This window comes from Fulmarus glacialis, unplaced genomic scaffold, assembly GCF_000690835.1.
Source record: "Fulmarus glacialis isolate BGI_N327 unplaced genomic scaffold, ASM69083v1 scaffold8648, whole genome shotgun sequence".
In the NCBI taxonomy this organism is placed as follows: Eukaryota; Metazoa; Chordata; class Aves; order Procellariiformes; family Procellariidae; genus Fulmarus; species Fulmarus glacialis.
Window position 1 is genome coordinate 72,783 of NW_009227559.1, and position 18,749 is coordinate 91,531.

General features: G+C 35.7%; 1 protein-coding gene across 1 annotated transcript in view; it reads left to right on the plus strand.

Moving 5' to 3' along the window:
* The window catches only part of MLLT10 (myeloid/lymphoid or mixed-lineage leukemia (trithorax homolog, Drosophila); translocated to, 10), a gene marked incomplete at its 5' end in the record, with an annotated part of 107,716 nt that overhangs the window by 71,480 nt on the left and 17,487 nt on the right, over positions 1-18,749 (plus strand). The window contains 2 exons of the mRNA XM_009583179.1: positions 1,597-1,775; positions 18,429-18,546. Of these exons, the coding sequence (XP_009581474.1) occupies positions 1,597-1,775; positions 18,429-18,546 (297 nt within the window). The remainder of the gene's footprint in view (positions 1-1,596; positions 1,776-18,428; positions 18,547-18,749) is intronic.

An 18,749-nucleotide genomic window follows, 5' to 3' on the forward strand; every position in this document is an offset into this window, starting at 1 on the left:
ATCCATAACATGTACTGTCTACTTAGATGAGGCAGATATAATTGGAGAAAGGTCATAACAAAGTGAACACTTTAAGGATCTTAACTGCTAGTAATGTCATAACTGTAGATTTTTGGGATGGTGACCAAAAGAAAAGGAGGGGAAGATGACACAGGAAGGTGTGCTAAATGGAAAAAGATACGAAGGTCAGTAGAAAAGCAGAGCAGGTATGGAATTGCGCTATGATGAAGAGATTGGGGAGAAGATGATAAGAAATCACTAACCTTGGTTAGGAAGGAAAAAAGTGTTGTCGGAATGTGTCTTCAGCTGTTTTTTTCATATCTTCTTTCTCTACTGGGTCTGCCTGGTTTTCTCTTCCGTTTTTCTTGACAGTTAATAGAGGCAGGGAATTTAAGATGCATCAGTGTTTGCATATTATGTGTGGGTTTGGATGATGTTAGTCTCTTGACTGCCTGTGTTCAGAGGGATTCCTGGGTGGCAAGTGGTGTTTTAACATTGCGTATCTTCTTATTGTCACTGCCTTCTTCAAATCATTATTTGTATAAGTGACAAACTAGCTCCACCTTTGCCTTCTAACTGGCATTTCAGTTCTGTTGCTTTTTTTGATCTAACCATGTTCATTCTACTTCTGTTTACTCCCTGTGGCACTCTTCCTCTAACTGCAGTTCAGTGCTACCATGCTTGATATTCCTTGGCCAGCTGACAGCTCACTTATCTAATGCACGTGGAGCCTAACAGTTTCATAGACAGGTACTACTTCTTGTCCTGGGCTTCTGGTCAGTAGGGTTTTTTCCCAACCTATATAATGAACTTTACCCTGCATGTAGATGAACAGAAGTAATGGCTTCACAGAGGGGTATGAACTCTTCCTATTTAAATTGCTAACGTACAAGTCTGACTAATGTTAACATGTTTAGTCATCTACTTGTTGGCTGTTCTAGCAGAAATGTTAGTCAAGCATTCTTATATCACGGATGGAGTTGTAGTTTGTGAATAAATGAAATAACACCAGTTCTACCAGCAAATCTGAGTACTTTGTCCTCAGACTTGCTGTCAATATTTTTCTGAAAATACACAAGCAATCCTTAGTTGCCAAAATTACAGTTTTGGACAAATGTATGTTGTTCAGAAACATTTGACTTCAAAGTTAAGTATTTTTCCATTTGTATTGTGTATGTTCAGTTACATAGCCCAATACTTCATTCTTTATCTACTTTAACTTTACAATAATTCATTGAAAGAACAAACTCTGATAGCAGACTCAGCTGAAGGCAGGCATTTTAGCCAAAAATTCTGCTACTGTTAATATTTGAGCAGTTTGTAATGCACATAAATATTTGATTTATCACACAAAATATATTTTACAAAAACTTAGAACTGAATCAATCTGTGTTCCCCGAACTGTAGAATGTCAAATGATGAGAGCACTTTTATCAATCAGCATGGTTAGAATTTCAACACAGCAACTTTCTGCATTAGGTATTAAGTGATCTTGTTTGTCTTGATTAATTTTCTACTGCATATTTACATGGTTACTAGAAAACAGAGGGAGGGGAAGAGAGAGATGCATGTAACTGTTTTTGTAATTTTTTTCAGGTATTTTTAGCAGCAATGATGTAGCAGTATCATTTCCAAATGCAGTATCTGGCTCAGGATCTAGCACTCCCGTTTCCAGCTCTCATTTACCTCAGCAGGCTTCAGGCCACTTGCAGCAAGTGGGAGCTCTATCACCTTCAACTGCGCCTTCTATAACTACTGTTGTTGCTGCAACTCAGGTAAACCATCACAAGAGTTTAAGATAGCAAACCATGTTACTGATGTGCTTATTTTCAATGTTAAAAGAAACAACAATTTGTTTGGAAAATAGGTTAATAAACATTGTATTTGTTGTGAAAATGTTACAGTGGCTAGAAGTTCCCCATAATATTACATAGTCCCATCTTTGTAGAGCACATAGATTTTTAAAAATGGTCTGTGGAAGTGTATAGTAATAATGACTATATTATGACTAGTAGCATAAGTGCTGGTTACAATTCATCAGTGCTCTAACCAACTCTGTTATCAGAACAATGTTTTAAGAAAGGATTTAAAAGAGGAAAACACATAAAATTTTGCATGTTTCATGCAAAAATGCTGGTATCAGTTAAAGGAGCAGAGGGGTTTATTTGGGAGATTTGACAAATGGACAGCTAAGGCTAGCCCTGGCAAAGAGGTGGCCAAGGCTGACATCTTGATAGCAAATGAAAGTTGACGTACATGCTACAGTTTTGTATTTGGAAGGTCATACAAATGAAGATACGTAGTTCGTGTTTGATGGTGAAGGGATAAGGGAGGCATTGGAGGAGTGCAGAAGGGTGACATAGTCGAAGTAATGAACCAGAAAAAATATCTTTATGGTAGTTCTTTTTAATGAATTTAAGTTGGGCAAGATTGCATTTATCAAGGCAAGAGAGTATGAAGTTATTGTTGTAGAGAGCCACCATGTTTAAAGTATGAAGGAATAGTGTACTGGACATTATGTTTTTATACTTCGTGTTTCTTGTATTTTTCATTTTCTGATGGGAATCTGTGTTACAATGAATGTATCAAATATATCTTTTTTTTGTGTGCGTATCAGCCATCAACTTTTAATTTATAGAGTCTACAGTGACTTAAGATAGTGGATATAAACCTGAAGAATTAAAATCAAGCTTAATACATACATACTTACATGCGCGTGTGTGTACGTGCACACGCATGCATGTATAGTACATGTATATCAGAAATACTATGAGCAGGCCAACATAGAATACATTTCAGTATGAAATATCACTTTGTTGTTATAGGTGGCGGTTCATATTTTTACGTAATTCTTCTGGACTGGTTTCCTGAAGAAATAAGGCTTGCGTTATGCCAGTGCGACTTCTGTCTTGTAACTTTGGAACCTGTCGGCCAGTTTCAAACAAAATTGGGTGACATGTCTGTTGCATGAATTGATAGAAACTATTTTAAATAAATGAATTAAAAATACGATGCTTTGGCAAAGAGCCAATACAGCTTTTGTGAAGGGAAGTCACAACGAATTGGACTTAGTCCCTTCCCCCGCCCCTCCCCCCCAATTCCCAAAGAGTATTGCACAACATAACTCACTGAAGACACTTAAATTGAGCGGTCTGGAGATAAGGGGAGAGGTTGTGTCATAGTTTAGTAGCAGATTAAAAGATTTAAAAAACCCAAACAAGTAGATGCTCAGTTTTCACAGTGGAGAGGTTTACCATCAGAGTCTTGGAAAGATCAGTGTTACGGCCTTTTGTACAGCTCAACGTATTCATAAATGATCTAGGAAAAGGAGGAGGAACAGAAGCCAAGTTTGCTGATTATGCTAGGTTATGCAATGAGCTATTATGAAGATCAGCTGTCAAAAACTGCTGAAAGACCTCAGCAGCCTATGTTGACAAGGTGGTAAGAGGGCAAATGAAATTCATGTTAAAGGAAAAAGGCAGTTTCTATTCAAAACAGATACAGTATCAAAAGAGGTATAAGAAGAGCCATGGTCGTGAACAATGGCAAGGAACAGCCTCTTTATAAGGAATGAGTAAATAGTGTAGGACTCTTGGCCTGAAAAAGAGACGCTGAGATGGGATAAGAGAAGGGTCCATAAAATGACAAATGACATGGAAAAAGTTAAATAAGCAAGAATTGTGCACCATCACTTCTATTTGTTAAACTCTGTCAGAGGATAAACATCTTCGAAAAGCAATGGGACAGAGCCCATATTTAGCAGACAGGAACAGAAATACCGTAGTATTTTTTTCCTCATGTTGTCATAAGAAGGTGAAGTATACCCTAGGAGGTGCACTTTCTCTTAGTGTTTAGCTGAACTAGAGAGCCCCCCCTAGGTTAAGTGCTTAAAATTCCTGTCCTTCCTTTGGCTCTGTTTTTTGGGAGAGGTGTTTGGATTGTGGTTGTGGTTTTTTGGGTTTTTGCGTGATGATTTCCCCCCACCCCTCCCAGAGGAGTCTTGTATCTTACCTCAGTACCTAACTTGTTTTCAAGTGGTCATAGATTTACTTGTCAGGATCTTATTCACAGGTACTACATTTAAAGAGCCTTTCGGTTCTGAACTATAAAGGGAGGTTCAAATGGTCTGCCAGTTGGAAATTGGTGAAGGCATAGTCTTTGTTTTTTCTTATATCAGTGGTGTGAATGCATAAATTTCAACTTGGTCTTTCTACTATCTGAACCATTATACAGGCATTGATATTTCAACCAAACATCATGCCTCAGATAAGCTTTGTAGCATGACATGTCTCCAAGTTATGCTCTGCAACCAAGGCATCTATATTTATTGTCCCAACCTTTTTTCCATTCTGTATTCCCTGTCTTCACCATTTGCAGTTAGACTGGCACTTTTCCTTTTTGTCTGGCATCTAGTAACATCCAACAGGTAGGCAATGGAAGTTTCCAGTTGAGGCTAAATTGCTTTAAATGTCACCTTTCTGGGTTTTTTTACCTTGCTGATTTATCAATTTTGAGAGAAACTTCCTACAAAGAAGTTGTAGTGGCAAGAGGTGAACAGTTAGTTGGCTTTAAGGTCCATGGACACAGTTCTTCCTCATTCATGGGGAAAATGAGTTTACAGAGTACTTTCTAGAACGGAGGAGAAAGAAGATGGATGTCTGTTGTGAATTTTAAAATATTAAGTGCTTTCATGTCCTGGTTGAGGTTTAGATTGGTGCCACGTCTGTCATTGCCCAGGCAGATTAGATGCTTTTTCCCAACTTTCAAGACTTGAAAATACCAAGCAGGTCTCCCCGCCGGAAGTGTCTTTTGATTCACACTAAATCATGACAACCACCGACATGCCTTTGTTTTTCCTGGACTCTGAGAGTCTTTTTCAGTTTCACTTAATGAGGTTTTTACTAGTGTTTGAAGAGACTCAGTCAAGAGAGCCTATTTTACCATGCAGTTGTTCTCCAGTTCAAGAGAACCATTTTTTTTTAATGCGGTTATCGTAAATGACTGATTATACTTCAAGGGCTAGGGTTTTTACCTACTTAGTTCTGCAAAGTTTCATCAGAGTGCTGTGTCTGCTTACTGGGCTCTTGTGGATGTATTCTCAGTGTTTACCCACCTCTTGACCCGGAAAGTCTTCAAATAACGGTGTGCTAATGTATTTTTTTGTGTAGTGTTCTAATTAAAAGAAAATCAACCAAGATCCTAGGTGTACATACAAAGGTTATAAGTTAAGGTAAGCTTGTGCCTCTATAGCAAATAAAAAGTAATAAGTAAAAAAGTAGGTTTTATTTAAACTATTAGTTAAGAGAGCAAGTCTGCCCAAACTTTGGTTGCGCAGCTATTTGGTCAGGATGGCAGACATGCAATTGGAATAGTACTAAAAATTGGAAGAGCCTCAAAGATGTGCTGCTAAGGTGCACTCCTCTAAGATTTCAGTTGTTAGGTTTTCTTAGTCTCTATTGGGCATTTGTGATTATGATTTTTGGGACATCATAAATTTGTCAATTTTTGATGGAGTTTTTGCAACCTTTTTTTTAAAGCAAGGGTGTTAAGAAATTCTAAAGAGGTGGTCTTGGGGAAAAAAAAGTATTTCCATAGAATTAGTCTCAAAATTGGCTGAACTATTTTGATTAGGAGGTTATAGTAGACATCTAATACAGAAAATTTTGTTCATAGTGTTAAGAAAACTTGCAAGCAATTGAAATCAACTGTCCTAGAGTGAGAAAATGAGGTAATACTATGTGCCTTTTGTTATTTTTGAATAACTGCTATGCCCATATAAAACTTTAGTGATTAAGACCCCCAAGTGCTGCTTTTTCCTTCAACAACTAAACAACACTGATTTTAAACCTTAAAAAAAAAAACCAACTTGAAAATCCTGGATTTTGATTCTTTCATTCTATTGTCTAGTATGATAGTTCCCATAGTGTGGTTTTTGTTTGTTTGTTTTTAAGACAAAAACACAGTATGAGCCTGTTGCAATCACCTTTTCTTTTGTGTTTCATTCTCTTCTCCCTCATGCCACTCACCGTTTTTATTCCAATCTAATAAATCCAGAAGAGATTATTAGCTTGTGTTCCATGCTGTGCCATAACTGAATTTAAATGCTGGTGTTCCTCACCAGGTGGGAATCGGTGGTCTAGTAAAAATGCCACTTGCTGGAAATGCAGATTTTTTTGCATCCTATTCCTCTTTTTTGTGTCTTGGGCATAGCTTCAGATAGGTTGCACTGCTTAATTCAGTGAGGCTTTATTAGCATAACAATGCATTTAACAATTGCAAGAATATAGGAAAAAATGGGATACAGGAAAGAAGGTACAGCTCACACAAATATTTGCTCCTGGTTTTCTGTGAATTGAATCTCTTGATGTGCTTGTCTATACTGCCTGTTTTGCGTGTAACAGCAAATTACTATATCCCAAACTATTGTCTTTTCTCTCAGAAGCATGCCTTTAACTTTCGTATGAATATTAATTTGTGCTCTGTTATTGAGAAAAATCACTTTCTTGCATTTGGATTTTGAATAGTGTCTTAATTTTTCCCTATTAAGCCAAGTCACAAGTTACACCACTCTGAGGTCTTATGCTCAGTTTTTATCTCAAAGATTTCCTTGTGTTTCATAATTATAGCAGAAATGTTTGTCAGCCTGTTGTGTTGTTCTGTAAGTTTGCTGTGTTGCTCTTTCTGATAAGTTATTCGTAGTGATTAATATATGTTCATAAAAAAAGCGGTGACCTGGGTGCCTCAGTATCTTTTGGTATTGTACAGCAGGATTTGTTTTCTGCTTATCAGGAAATGGTGGTTGTTAGGTTTAAAAAAAAAAAATAATTGTTTTTAATTTTGGCTTAGTTTATTTAGTGTTTTATAATGAAATGTTTTCTACTTTGGTGAGATTGAGACTGAAATTGGTTGAGCCGTCTATTCTTTTTGATGACTTAAATGAGTGAAATTACCCTACTACTGCTCTGTGGCCATTTGTTTCTGGTGTCTCTAACATTCAGAATACAGGATCAGACTGCGGAAATGGAAGTAAAGGTTTTTGACTAGGTTTTCTTCCAGTCATTGATTATTAAAGCCATCTCTCAGACTGTATTCCTTTTAAGAAAAAAATGCATTTAAGTATCTTGCCATCTGATTTCAATAGTATTTTTAGTGGGTGTGGAAATGGCGTGTAGTGGTTTCTTTAAGACATACAGCCTTTTATTTTAAACATTTGAAGCTCATTGACTATTTGGTGCTGGTATTGTATGATTCAGTAATGTATGATCTTTACATTATAGTAATCTCAGTTTATTCAGAATTTTTCAGGATTTATTCTTGTTCTGGAAATTTAATATGATCAAATTGTGACTTTGTAGATTTTTTTTTTTTTTTTCCCCCCCTTCTCCCATGTGATGGTATCTGTGCTCTTAGTGACTGTAATAAGCACATTAGTGAGGCAGTTTCAAGCAATATTGCACATTCTTGTCACTAACCTGTTTTACAGATACAATCCAAAAGATTATTTTCTCCTTAGGACAGAGAGAAAAATGTTTTTTGCTAGTGGATTTTTCTTTCTTTTTCAAGCTGTTTTTCTTCCTCTGCAGCTTCTGTTTTACCTTCTTCCTAAGTTCCCATCTCTTACTTTATGCACGGTGCTTCCTTTGGCACAGAAGCAGCTAATAAAGAGAAAGAAAAGGACAAGAAGTATCTGTAACAGCAGTCTTTATGGCTTGCACAGAGATAGGGAAATGGAGTAGTTGCTGTTGGTTACTCTTCTTAGTCCAGGATTTATTTGTGATGGCATGATAGGTCCACTTCAACGTAGTGTGATGAACTACTGCCTCCATGGTGGAGATGTGATAATTGGGAAGGTAGGTCTGCTACTCAGTTGCAATTCTAAGTGAAATAAGTTTGCTTTAGTCACTTCCATTATCCCTTCTGAAGCTCGTTTGGCTTTACTCCCTTTAGGAGCAGTAGAAAAACAGCAGGGTTTTCTTTAGCATTCATATAGTGATGGTTATCCTCCTTTGTCTGATCCAGCTTTTAGAGGGAGATAAGGCTTATTTTTTTTCAATAGATTTGGAGTTATTTGTTAACAATAGAGGAATGTGAAAGCTCAGGAATCTTGAGATCTTTTCAGATTCTGAATGTCAGGCATCTGATGTTTCAGATGCTTCTGTCCTGTGGTTTTTATTTTCTCACTTTCTGAATTAGTCTAGTCCCTAATTTTGGGTGTCTGTAGTCGTCCCCTGCTCTTTCTCCACATCACTAGTTTACACTATTTTTTTTTTTTTCTTGTCATAGTTTAAGTCTGCTCATAATTTTGCATGCTATCAAGGGAACTTTCTCCTCCTTTTTCTTTTCTATGCTGGCACTCACAAGAAAATAAGTGAAAACACAGGAAAAAGGAACTCTATTCTTAGTTCTTCTCCCTATCAACAGAGAAGTTAGCAGCAGTTTTGGGAGCAATCTTATTTATACCTTCCAAAACAGGGGTGAAACTATGAGAGAATTTAAGAGTACATCTTCAACAAGTAGTCTCTGCTGAAAATTCAAGTTGAGAGGTTTTTTGGCAAGTCTTCAGAAGGGGGATTTGGGCATTTTCATAGGACAGTAAAATGCACATACCTGGTTGATACTGCTGCCAAGTTTGCAGTTGTAACCTCAAATTATGGATGTCATATTCTCAAATTCAGTATGGCCAAGGAAGATACTCCTCCGTCCACTTCTGTTTCCCAGTCTTGCTCAGAGAAACAACATACCCTGTTTCCTGTCCTTTTTTTTTTTTTTTTTTTTTTTTTTAAAATGAAATATTCAGCTCAAAGTAAATGTGAGGAAGGGTGGAAAGTTTCAGGCTAAGCATCTGAGGTTTGCTAGAGCTGGGCAGCTGAAAGTAAGTCCATTTAGGAAAAGGAAAGTTTCTGGGCCATCCTCTCTGTAGGTACTTTAGAAAATGGCAGGTCTATTAGCTGTCAGCGTTTAATGAACTTTTATTTGGGGAGTACAATGAATACAGGAAAAAAGACAAATTGCCCTTAGTTCTAGGACATTGGGATGTGACAGATGTGACAATCTCAGACTTCAAGTATCCTGCAGTAGGTGGTTGGCTGCTTAAGTGAGCTTCCTGCTTTGCTCCCAAAGGTACACATTGTAACCATGTGTAATGGCTGAAGTTAAGAATTTAGTATAATAGTCTTGCAGACACCTTTGGATCAGAACATCTTCAGACTTAAAACCAGAGACTTTGAAATGGTCTCAACAAACTTATTTGAGCAATAATCCTTTCTTGCATTGCAAAGGAATTTATCCTAATTATGGTAAATTACGTAAGACGTAATCAGAGATTATTTCCATAATTTAGGAAGACCCTTACACTCTTTTTACATTTTTTCAGGCCACTTCCCGAAGTCTATTTCTTAATATAGAAATAGCTGAGATGTTGAATGCCAGAACAGCTCTTATGAAGTCCAGAGTGCAGATAGTATAGATTTCTGCTGCTTATCTGCAAAGCTAGTAAGGGGTGGGTGCCTTGTGGTGAAACCTCTCACCCCTTAGAAATCAGTCATTTATGTAAAGCATAGTCAGTGCTTATGACAATATGTTAATGTATTGCTAAATTTCTCCAAAATATACTTCCTTTGGTGATCACGACATCATACCAGTCTTTTCCTTTCGCTGATACTAATGCATTTGATGTAATCTAGAGTAAGTGATCTTTCCTGTAGATAAACAGTATGTTTTGTAAGTTCTATTAGTTGATTTCTTTAAGTTCAATTTATACATTGCCATACAATGTGTAAAGTAGCAGGTTTTGCGAATTTGTGGTCAGTTTGGTTGTATTTTCTGCATTTGTCTTTCTAAAGATGATTTGTATTACCTTTAATATGAGTGTCAATTAAAAAGAGAGTAATAAAACATCTGGAGATCATGATATTGCATGGTTTAAGCAGCATGCTTCCAGAAAAAGGAAATCATATCCTTACTGTAGTACTAAAATTCTCTAATCAATAGAAACGGTGGATACATGAAAACCAATTAACATATTTTATGTGACTATCAAAACACCTCTTGATGATAAGATCTCTCAAAAGAGGTTCCTACCCTACCCTACTGGGTCAAAGGTAAAATATCAGCATGGATCACAGGCTGTTTGGATGCTGAAATTACTCTGTTCTTCTTGTCTCATAACTTAAGAAAAATATATAAAAGAAAAAGACAGCATATCCAGAACAAAAAGAAATCATTCTTAATAGTATATGTTGCTGATCCTTGGGACTCATTGCCACAGGAAATTGCCAGCGCTGGTAGATTTAGAAAGTGTGCTAAATGCATCCCTCAGTACGTTGTAGACAGACAGGGGTTTGGTATTGTGGAGTAAGATGTCAATGCAAAACAGTGACTTTCCTTCCAAAACCACTAAACCTTTTGTCACAGCCACTTACATTTAAGCATCTTGCGAAATTAAAAATGTAAAAGGACCATGCTAGTAAAGGTTTTTCCATCTAAATTTTCTTGTTTGACACTTAAAAGCTGTTTTAATTCCTTGTTACTTCTAGGCAAAACGGGTAGAAATCTGATTTTCTTCTCATTCAATCAAACTGAGGATTTTTGGGGTGGGGGTGGAGGAGAGTAGCAAGGAGGAAGAATTTACAGCCAGAGGGAAAATTCCTTCTAACATGTGACTCAACTAGAAGAACAAAGGGATCATAGTTGCAAGTAATCTAGTATTTAGCCCAATTAAAATCTTTACTTTTTGTATTTTCCTCTTGCTTCAGTAAGATTGTCTTCGCATAGACTTATACAATATACAGGTAGTCTGAAAGGCAGTTGCATGATTTTGCACAGTGCTGCATGCTGAGACAACTGCATCAATGTTTCGGTCTAGCAATAAATGTTTTCTGCCTTCAAGCTGAAGCTTATTTAGCTTGGCTTATCTGGTGCTGCTGTAGCAACCATCAGTCTCCAGGCAACTGAGGCACATTGACCTCTTCGTTGAACTGAGTGTAGCACTACTTCAATTTAGCTGCCTGAGACAATAGTAATGGTGTTGAATGTGAAAAATGTGAAATTTTCTAGTCTGTATGCAATGGAAAGAATAAATAAAAAATATTTAGATGAAACCGGATGTTTAGGTTTGACTTGAAAAAGATTTCAAGTTTACATGGTGTATGCTTTGTTACAAGCTGCAAAGTTCATTGCTGATGCAGTGTCCTTATAGGCCTTGTATAAAATATTGAGAATCTTGCAAGCATTTTTACACAGCAGTAATTCTGCTACTGTAAGTGTTTCATCTCTTAAATAGCAAAGACTACTGAGGTTTATTTCGAAAGTTAAAATGTCAGTGTTTGTGAATAAGTGGCTGATTCTTTATTATTACTATTTTTGAAATTATAGATGATCTTGAAAGTAGTTGCTTTTCTCTCAGATCCATTATTTGCCATATTTCGAGTGTCTGGCTTTCTTTGGAATATTCATGTGAAGAAAATAGATTACTATATGGGTATACTGGGTTTGTTTCCTAATCAAGTCATTCTTTCTGCTAGTGAATATGAGAGTGAAATTGTGATTCCCAATATATAGGTTATTGTTCTTACGGAAAACAGATTCTTGGGTAAGATATTGCTTCCATTGTCTATGTAAAGCACATACAGGTTAAGTGCTATGAAGGCAGAGGTAGATGGAAAGGATGGAGGAACAAACTTGAGGTAAAAAGGATTTGTGTCAAAATGATAGCTCTGTTTTCAGTTAGGTTTGTGGGGGAGGTGGAGGAATCCCAGGGTCTTATCCCTGTAAAGCCTCCTTTAAAAAAAAAAAAAAAAAAAAGGAAAACCCAACCAAACAAAAAAGACCTCTTAATGAGGTAGTATTCTAATAAGTTTTTGTACAAGTCTCTTTTTTTTGTGTCTAGTTTATAAATAAATAGATTTTAATTGGTTAAAATTTAATATAATATCCCGCTTAGTTACCATGGAAGGGATGAGTAAACTGGTAGTACGGTTGAGGTTATAGCTTTTCACATTATTGGAAGATAGGCCTTCTACCCATGTGGTTTTTAATGACTTGATGTGCCCTTGTTGTACACTGGGCAGAGGTATAAATTAGTTTCTGTAGGTGTGCCATTAATTTTTCATTTTGCCTTTCAAATCCCACTGTGTTTCCCAGTTGCATTCATTCATGCCCTTCTTGGAAAATATTTGAGTGCAGCTGTTTGAAGGTTAGATGGTTTCATTTAATTGAAGGATTTATTTGTACATTTAATCAAAACAATTTTTTCTCAAAGACAGTATTTGATTATTTGCTTGTTCATAAGCAAAAGTCTTCATTACAGCTAAAAGTTCAAAGTACGTATTTTTGCTAGTAACATAAAAAGTACTAATGATGTGAATAATGTATCCATAGGATGATTTTACATGTCATGTATACAGTTTTCCTGACAGATTTTAATTATAATAATTTGTACATTTGTAATTAATGCTCTTTTTGATTGAAAAGTTGCTTTTTTCTTCTAAGATATTACAGACCCTTTTTCTGATTTCGTTTTAACTTTTCCAGCTCCTAATTAAGCTTTTCAATTAAATCTTTTATTTCAGCCAGTTAGTGAAAACATCTATTGTAAAATTCCACCTTGATTATCTGTTTTAAAAAACCCCCAAACTTTAAGGACTTAAAGGTGCTTAGATGGTAATGGTGGCAGTATGGGATGGCTTATTTTTTCAATCCCAGTATTGCTTTTGTGGAACGAATGAGTAAAAGACTACAGTGGATGTTTGGGGGTGATTCACATTGGTGATGTATGTATGATGGCAGGTGAGGTGAGGTTAGCTGTAAAAAGTACACTTTCTGCTTTCAGTCATCAATAGTGCTGTAGGCTGTTTTAGTCAAGAAGTCGATATAGTTTGCTTGAAAATTAATTATGTTCAACTTATAACTATGAAAGCCAAAATACAAATTAAAAAGGTGTAAATGAAAGTATCGATTTAGTTAAAATATATAAATAGTGTTTATCATGCTACATTTTAATATTATTTTGTGTTGTGCTAATTGTTTTGAAAAGTCATATGATGGTTTTCAGAAGAAATGTGGAAACAGTATTTTATTAAGAGTTTTCTTTGTTGTCCTCAATTCCATCTGTATTTCTTGGCATACAGGAAAATAAAAAGGAATTTGGATTTTTTTTTCATTGGAAACAAGGTCTAGATAAGATTTCTAAGCAAATTCCGTATTTGTGGTGAAAATATTCCAGAGTTGTGTTGCAGCAAGTGATGCATGAAAAGCTGTTGATGTGGCAGAACTTCCTCTTGGGCTTCCTAGAAATTTGGTTGTATTGCTGCAGTTAACTGCAGTCTGACCACGCTTCTGTGGGTGTGTATTGCCATCCCACATGAACAGCTAACAGAATTCAGATAAGGCATTCTTCCCATTGCATTCTTCCCATTGCATTGAATACCCAAGAAAAGCCAACTGTTATATGCTCCCCATAGCGTAACTGGCCTTAAAAATTCTAGGGATAAAAACCACTTTTCTTCACTTGTCCAAGTTAAGCTGGGAAACATAAGGCCAGGTTGCTTTTGCTGCTGTCACTTGATAGGCAGCTCTTTTTGCTTCCAAAGAAAAGCAATTAGTTTATATATATATATATGTGTATTATCAATTTTTTATTATCATTATGTACATAGCATTAATATGTTTTAATATCTAAGCTCATTTAATTGCAATGCAGGTTTTAATTTTGATGTTATTTTCAATGCTATGTTGTTCAGGTAAGTGTTGTTTGCCATTGACCAAAATACATCAGTTTAACATGACTTCTAGATGAAGTAAGCTGATGTTAATATTTGGTCTAGTGCTTGAATTTCCTTCCATATTTCGTGAAGCTAGACAATTGAATGGAAAGTATTAGTAACATCTTCTCAGAAGTGTGGCAGAATAGCTCACAGAAAATTTAGCTTTAAACTTCATCTGCATCAAATTTTTTTTTTATACTGTTTTCAGTAGTAGTTGGCCATAAGAAGTAGTTGTAGGTGATACCCAGTGCTCTTGATTTCTTTACTTTGTGTTAATTTAGGAACGAGGGGTAGTTTTGCACTTTCTATCACAGCATCGTGCTGTGATGAAGAACCTAGTATGATTGGTAAATGGTATGACCCCAACCACATTAATCTGGTACTCATACTTCAAGGGATATAGACAGTGCAGGAGCAATGATTTTTTTTATTTTAAAAAAGAAATAAAAATAACCTTTGAAATTATTGTTGACAAATAGATATTGGCTGAAGTAGGTAATTAGGTGGTCTGTCACTAATTGTAAAGCATCATCATAATATAACGCAAAGCTACAATATAGCAATGACTGTTTTTAAAGCAGAGGGGAAAAGGGATGTTGATTGGATATAAACTGATTAAGAAGCCGTCTTGGAATTGGTTGTTCCAGCCATCCTTGTTGTCCTATCATGAAAGGAGGAGAGTTCAGTAATGGTTTAACTACAATTAAATCCCTCCCCTTTCTTTATGGAAACTCAACTGTAGGCATTTCAGCATTAGCCTAAACAATGGTTTTGAATATGTTAAGCCCCTAACAATTAGGGAGCAGTTTGGGGCATTGAATAATGTGGAATGATGCAATTGAACCTGACAGCTTCAACAGTCAGCCTACTCATGGGACCCGAAAGTTGTTCACACTTGGTTTCATCTCTCATCACACGCTGAGTATTAAAACCTGACTGGTGTGGAGCTGAGACAGAAATAAGGCCTGTTATCAGAAAATATTTCATAGCATAAAACTTGAAAGGAACAGGGGAATAGGCATGTTCAAAGGTTCTCAAATTTTTGAGACCTAATCTAATTGTGTACAGCTAAGTATTGGCTCATTTTTCTCCCCTTCCTTTTTTTTTGCTTAAAGAACATGTAACTTCTGAAATGAAGAAACTTTTCCCTGGAAATTTAAGTAAACGACTGGTTATGAATGCAAATAGTTGCCAACTTGGGAAACTTTATAGTCATACTGTTACAGTAAAATACCATTTTGGAGTGATGCAAACAAATCTAAAACTATTTTAAATGTTTCAGAGGATATTTATATATACGAGTTAAATTTAGTTACCTTGCGAATCTAGTTCTTTAATTAGAAAAATATACTTGCACTTTCTCTCTTGCTGTAGAGGAAGTGTTTTTAAGCATCAATCAAATATCAATCATGTGTTCTTATTGCACTCGGGCATTCCATGAATTACAGTGTATCTTCCTTCTGTACTGCTCTGCTGCTTATTGCTTTACTGATTTATTGAACATGCCATAAATGAAAGCAGTGTATTATATTCCTCTAGATGGGCTTAAATCCTTCTGCTAAAATCTCTTCAGAAAAATTTGCTGCCTTTTCAAAATAAATACTTAGCAGTCTCTTTATTTTGTTAGTTCATACATACATCGTGTATTGTGTTGACTGTTTAAATAGAATCAGTTGAAGTAAAGAATAGTACAGCTTTAAAAGTTCTGCATTTTAGAACATGTTTCAGTCCTGTGACCTTAATATGTATTGACAGGATGATTGCGCATTTTTAATAAATGCTTGCTACAGCTTGTTTCGACTGTGAGTGAAACATGAAGCTCCTATTTCACCTTTAAATAATGTAGCAGCACTCCACCTCCTCTACTTTCCTGTCAGATGAAGTCGTCACATACATAATAAAGCTTCGCAAATCATTATTCTTGTCATTTTACATTGCCATTTAAAAAACGTATTTGAAAAGTTTTCTTTTTTTGCCTCCATCTTACTTGAACAATTTTACTGATGTGACTTCTTCCTTTGAGGGTTGCATAGGATACGTGATGGCACTAGAACTTTTGTAGTTCCAACTTGTTGTAGTACACCTTTACTATTATTTTGAAGTAAAAACAGGGGTTAAGTTTGGGGTGAACCACCACTTGTTAAAAAACTCAAGTTCTTAGATATTGTTTAAATTATGCTAAGTCTTTTGATCTGTTATATCAACCCACTTAGCAAACATTGTTTAATTCCTTTGATGTCTTTCGTTTTGTGATGTGATGGTTACTCAACAGACTTTAGCAACTCCTTTCAAGATACTTAGATACTTCTAGAAACTTCTTAAAGTTATTTGGGCATGTTTCAGTCAAATAAACATGTATTCTCCTTGCTGATTATAGCTGCCCTACCATCATAAATTAATATATAGTTGCTATTGCACAGTTTTAAGCAGCCTTGCAGTGAATTACACAGAGTAAGTATAGCAGCTTCTGTGTAAAATGTGAGCAGTACACTCACTAGAATTAAGAGAAATCTTTTATAGAAATATTCTAAAACTAAACAGAAATAAGACCTGATGTTTGTAGTTAAAAAAAAAAAAGCACAAACTGTATTAGTAGAATTCATAACTTCAACCAATTTATTTAAATAAAGTGTATGTAGATTTTTATTTTGCTAGTCTTGCCTCTTAGATATGGAAGCAAATAATGGTTCAATCTTGTAATATTCCATTAGGTTTCTTCAGTGAAAGAGTTTGACAAAAAGCTACATTGTTTTTGAAGTTTGTTTTGTTTTTGAGAGGAAAACAGCTGAAGGTTGCTAGTGAAAAATAATAGTTGCGTTGGAGTCCCACTATAGGCATTTATTAAGGAAAATAGCAGGAGCTGTGCAGTATTGCTGCCTTCATCAGTAAGTGGTCACAGTACTAATACATACTGTATTTCTGGAAGCTGTTATACCTGGGTAGGTGGAAATGCCTGCGTTATTTTTAAGACTTACAACTAATTCAGATTAATTCTACTAAAGACCTGCAATTCTTTAAAAAAAAGAAATCACAGCCAGATTTGAAGTGAAACTGTGGTTCTGTGTCTAGCAATCTTGCACATATCTTTAAACTGAAAAGTGAAAAAAACCTGATCATTGTAAGTAATTACTTGTGGCTTTTTCTAACTTTGTGACAGTAGAAGAATGTAAGTATCGGGCACAGTTTCTCACCAGTATATAGTAAATAAAGCATCATTGAAAACAGTTGTGTGAATTCATAAAAGTCCATTCATCAAGTTTAATATGTTGGCTGAAAGCCAAAACTTAATGGTAGCGTGTGATTCTTTCCAGAGACATAGTTTATACTCTGTAATATTTTGCTGTAATAACCAGTATGTTTCCCCCGTCTCTTGTGTGCAGTTATACATGTCAAAATGTCCCACAAATTGAGTTCCTTACTGTTCACCTTCTTTTTTTGTTTTTCAAAAAAAGTTTCCTTTGTAAGGGTTGTTTACATTTTCTTAAGATTCATTTTAAAACCAGTGATCACACAGGTTGTGTATCTTTTGATTCACTCACCCCCGCCAATATTGCAATCTTTTCTTTATTCTGAAATAATTTTTTTATCAGGTAGGAAAATGCCTTTTTAATAAGCAGCCGTGCCTTTTTTTCTTTGATTGCCTGTCTCTGCAACTCAGCATTTGACACAAATCTTTTCTTCGAAAGGGAAAAAGCATAAGCAGCCAAGGAAGAAGGTATTTTTATTGCTTTGGATTATGCAAGATTTTGGCCAGCCTCCTTAGCTTCATCTGTTTAAGGGTTCATTTTCGCTTGTTTGGCACAAGTCCCAGCAGAGACCTTCAGAATTGTGGTTAGCAACATGAATGAACACAAACTTTGGGAGCTCTTCAATAAGTAGAGCTGGCCAACTGCCAAAAATACAGTTCCTTATATGGGGTCAGGGCAAAGCTGTGATTCGGCGAGCCCCCTATTGTATAGAAAACATACTTGTAATGGCTGTTTGCGTTCTTTAAAATAAAAACAAAACAAAACAAAAAAAACCAGGCTTCCAAGTCTATCAAAATAGGAAGTAACAAAATAGTGTGCAGGTTTTACTAATGACCGAGTCGAGCAAAGGAAATATGGCTCTGTGTAGTTAAACTATAGAGCTGAAAGTTGGACCTTTTGACCCCCACAGCCGGCTTGTGATGTAAGGAACCCAAGCATTTGTGAGACATCTGTTGTCTACCTGCCCTTATTTTGTAAATGGTTTAATAAGATTAAATAATTAGTAGGATAACCACATGGTCGCCATGCTACTAAGTACTAGCATTGAGTGCATACTTCAGGATTGCAAGGAAGTCTACCCATCCTGCTACATGGTGGTTGTTTTAAAATGCAATTTAGGTATTCTTAATATTTGCTGCAGTAATTTTTTTATTAGAAGGTTTTTTTATTAACAGATCTTGCCAACAAGAAGTAAAACACACTTTAAAACCTGATATATTTTCAAAGTACTGCAATTCTATTTCTGTACTCACAAATGGAAAATAATATTTTTTCTTTTAAATACATTCAGTTTTTAAAAAGCATTCAACTTTGAAAAAAATTAATAATTGTGCATTAGTAAGGCTTCTTTAAAATATGTTTAGCATTTCTCCCCCATTTAAAAAAAAGGATTCAAGTTTTAACTGGTTTCTTGCAGGCAAGCACCCTACCTGGATCTTCACTCAGTCTGCCTCCATCCCACATGTACGGCAATAGGCTGAACCCAAATTCAGCAATGGCAGCACTTATAGCTCAGTCTGAAAACAGCCAAGCAGGTAAGCTTCCCGCTGCTGGTGACAAATGTGCAACTTTTCAGACTGAAGTATTTTTAAGAAGATTGTTTAATTTTATTTTTAATAAATTTGGTTATTAAATGTTTGTATGAAGTTGTTACGTGTTGAAAGTAAATTCTCAGTTGTCCTGCAGAACAGTGTGGTTTTTCTTGCCCCCCCTCCTTTTTTTTTCTTTTTTTTTTTTT